Source organism: Carassius auratus, unplaced genomic scaffold, assembly GCF_003368295.1.
Source record: "Carassius auratus strain Wakin unplaced genomic scaffold, ASM336829v1 scaf_tig00006720, whole genome shotgun sequence".
NCBI lineage: Eukaryota > Metazoa > Chordata > Actinopteri > Cypriniformes > Cyprinidae > Carassius > Carassius auratus.
Window position 1 is genome coordinate 26,087 of NW_020523782.1, and position 3,619 is coordinate 29,705.

Here is a 3,619-nt window from a genome sequence, read left to right on the forward strand (position 1 = left end):
AGGAGCAAGAGGAGCATTTTATTTCTTTGTAATTATATACCAACAGCTAGGAAACCAAACAAAACAGAAAAAAGTAGAAAGTGTTTCTTGAGAAAAGAGTAGATTGTAATATAGAAAATGCCAGTAACATTTTTGCCAAGTTTCTATATCTCCATTGTGTCTTTGTTGCTTAGTGATGCATATATGATGTATTTAAATTGTAGTTTAGCAGGGAGTTTAGTGCATGTGATTCTACCTATGTTTTGCTCAGTCTTTTCAAGACTTACGTTTCTTTTGAAAAAAAGTTATTATATCATTAAGAAAAGAAAACCCACCATTTTGCATAGGAATATTTTTCTCAGCTTGCCATTGTGCCTTCTGTTCATATTCACTGTCTAGTTTTTCTTTTGCCTTTTCAAAAGCTTCGCCTTCAGTTGTTAACCTCAGAGCCTCTGTGTCCTTCTGTCTCTGTTCCTCTTTCTCTTTCAGGATATTGTTTTTTTCTGCCTCTATCGCTTTCTCTCTCTCAAGCATCTCATTTGTGTAGTGTTGCCCCCCATTCCCAGTGACTACTTTGTCAATCTGGTCGAGCAACTGATTGACCTGTTCAGGGTTTTGTTCTTTATTGTTAAACACATGGAATCTTCCACTGCAACTTTTGATGAAACTCAGCAGTTTGGGGCTGTTACGCACAAATGTGTGAATGTTTTTGCCCTCCAGTCGATCTCCATGAGTGAACAGTGCCATGGTGTATGTGGAGGATTCCTCACCAAAAATGTTTTGAATGATTCTAACAGCTTCTGCTTCTTCATCAGTGAATCTGCCAAGCTGAATCACAACTAAGAAGACATGTGGACCAGGAGCAGAGAGTAGGATGCAGGGTTTAATTCTGTCGAGCACCTCATCATTAGTTAGACTGGTATCAAACAGACCCGGAGAGTCAATAACTAATACATTTCTTCCATTTACCGTTGCATTATTTTTTTCACATCGTTTAGTCACAGACGAGGAGGATATCTCTGAATTAAACACTTTTTTTCCCAGGATGTTGTTTCCTGTTGCACTTCTTCCTGCTCCTGTCATTCCAACCAAAATAATCCGGAGTGGTTCATCTGGATGATTAATAGGAATTTCATTATTCATAGACTGTGCAATATGCATTCATCACAGATTTATTATATTATTCAATATACACATTTACTACTACACTTTTTCATCCTAAATGTATAAATAGCAGTGAGTATTAATATCTACAGTGTTAAAATTATCATACATATAATTATTTCTTAATTAATTATAGGAATATATTAATATCAATATTTTCAAGAAAAAAACTGTACCTAAAACACTCGAATTGTGATTTTGTTGCATAAGCATCTGAAATACAAGTACATAATATTATACATTGTTTCACATACAGTATATCACATAAAATCAAAGTTTTCAACTAATGTTTGATCCTCAAAAAGTATAATAATTAATTATTATATAACAGGTGTGTATAGTTCAAATGATATAGAGTCAAAACCTATATCAAAATATAAAGACAAACATCAAAATATAGATGTAGATAATATATATTAAAGTTAAATAATTATATTTCTAATTTGTAATGTCCAAAAAAAAACTTTTAAATAATATTTTATGTGAAATTGTTATCTTTTTAACTGTTATGCAACTCATGGTCATGATTATTGAATGCACTTTATATCTGTAAACTGAAATTCGTCAAAATCTTAAAAAATGCAAAAGACCTCATTTCATTCCATTTGTTTTAGATAAACTTAATGTAGAACTGAGGTGGTGCACAATGACTACTTGGTAAATCTCCCTCTACTTCCTTTATAGTGATCATTGCTCCATATATTAGCAATGCTATGCTCCCTGTGATTTGGAATGTCACATAAAATATCCTAATGCTAGGGGAGTATCAAGCACATGGATGCTGACTGAGCATGATTATATGCTTTCTGGTTATCCTGTCATTAATTTAAATGTCACAGTACTGTACATACCTGGCACACCACCAATCCAACAAAGATAGGTAGTGCAATCTTAAGTGGTGCAGGTAGCTTCAAAAAAGCCTTTGACATATTTGATTTTGGTCCATTAGATGTCTCATTGGAATCCATAGCTATTGAGAAAGTGAGGTCAAAACGGTTGTTCTTGATTTTAAGTACAAATAAAAACCCAAGCAATTGATGAATATGTATTATTAAATAAAAGCAACAATTTTACAGTGAATTACAGAGTATTCAAATATGGTTAGATTAGGTTAATTTTCTCGAGCTAGTTTTCAATCATGCAAAAAAAATAAATAATAATAATGCCACTATTCCTTGTTTATTTTCTATTAATTGAATAATCCTAAACATGCTTTCTATAGTGTATGTTCTACTGTGTCCGTATTATTCTTATTCACATAAGCTCTACTTCTACTTCAAACCAAGGTTTCTCAGTAATGTATAAAATTTTGGTTTAAACAAACTAAACTGAAGATTACATCGTTGTGTGCATTCTCTCTCTTACCTTTTATTGTGGGAGCAAATAATCAGCAGTTCCTACTTCAAGGCTGCGTTGTCATTTTCTCTTAGAAGAGTTTCGTTTTCTCTGCACTTAACATTTACTGGACTGTAAACCTGTTAGACTTGTTTATATTCATTGTTCACGTCACACGTCCTTCTCCACCCAGCTGTCCATCTCCATGGACACTCTGCTCACTCACTCTCCCCAGACTAATTAATGACCACAACTGCTCCTCATCTCCATGCAATTAAACACTGCCAATGTCACACATTGTCTGGTCTCTTTACTGTGTATGTTTCATCTGACATTTTCTGCAAATTATTCTACAAATTGCTGACGTTATTCTACAAATAAATGTAATCCTTGACATTTCCATTACATCAATACTTACCTGTTATCACTCTGTTTTCACCTACTTTGCCTTTAATAAACCTGCATCTTATCTTCTCAACCAGTTCTCAACATGCTGTTGACTGCCATCCAAACAGGAAACAAAGCAGAAATGCATGTAGAACTTCAAGTTTTGTTCTGGATTCCAGCTGGTTTGGTGGGAGGATGGGAAATTCAGAAAGCCTATTAGTGCTCTAATGGCTATTAATACTTATAACATCTTTCTCCAGCTCTCACTTACTCATACGCACAAAGGCATATTTAACTTCAAACTTAAATACATGAATGTAACTATTGCATAATTGTACATACAGATCCCAAAATCTGCAGCTTCTCAATCATCCACTAGACTCTCTTTCCTCATCTCCTTTACTAGCCACACATTTAATGACAAATGAGTGCAATGCATGCTTTACAGTAATTCGGGCCTAACAGAGACAAAAAAAGTTTTATACAGCTTTAGAAACTAATGTGCAGACGTACAAACGACCAAATTGTAATGTGTTTGTGCAGGTGTGAGGTATACAACTTTTGATATTAAAATAAACTGTCAAACCATATGCAAACATTAACAGCAATCTAAGCAAAGGCATGGAATGAATGACTGAATGACTGTTTTTATTTATTAAAGCCTATTTATTAATACAGAGAACCACACTTGGAGGAGTTAAAGAAGAGTAATATTTTGTATAACTTATTTTGTATGTGCTGTGACAAAAATCAC

The 3,619-nt window shown here is 33.8% G+C and overlaps 1 protein-coding gene across 1 annotated transcript; it reads right to left on the reverse strand.

Moving 5' to 3' along the window:
* On the reverse strand, positions 1-2,794 carry LOC113071258 (GTPase IMAP family member 4-like). Its single transcript, XM_026244624.1, has 4 exons — positions 2,509-2,794; positions 1,995-2,113; positions 1,320-1,356; positions 1-1,091 (listed from the first exon to the last, which is right to left on the reverse strand). The coding sequence occupies exons 2-4, from the start codon at positions 2,109-2,111 to the stop codon at positions 256-258; spliced, it is 990 nt and encodes a 329-aa protein (XP_026100409.1). The 5' UTR covers positions 2,112-2,113; positions 2,509-2,794; the 3' UTR covers positions 1-255.
* Positions 2,795-3,619: the final 825 nt, after the last annotated feature.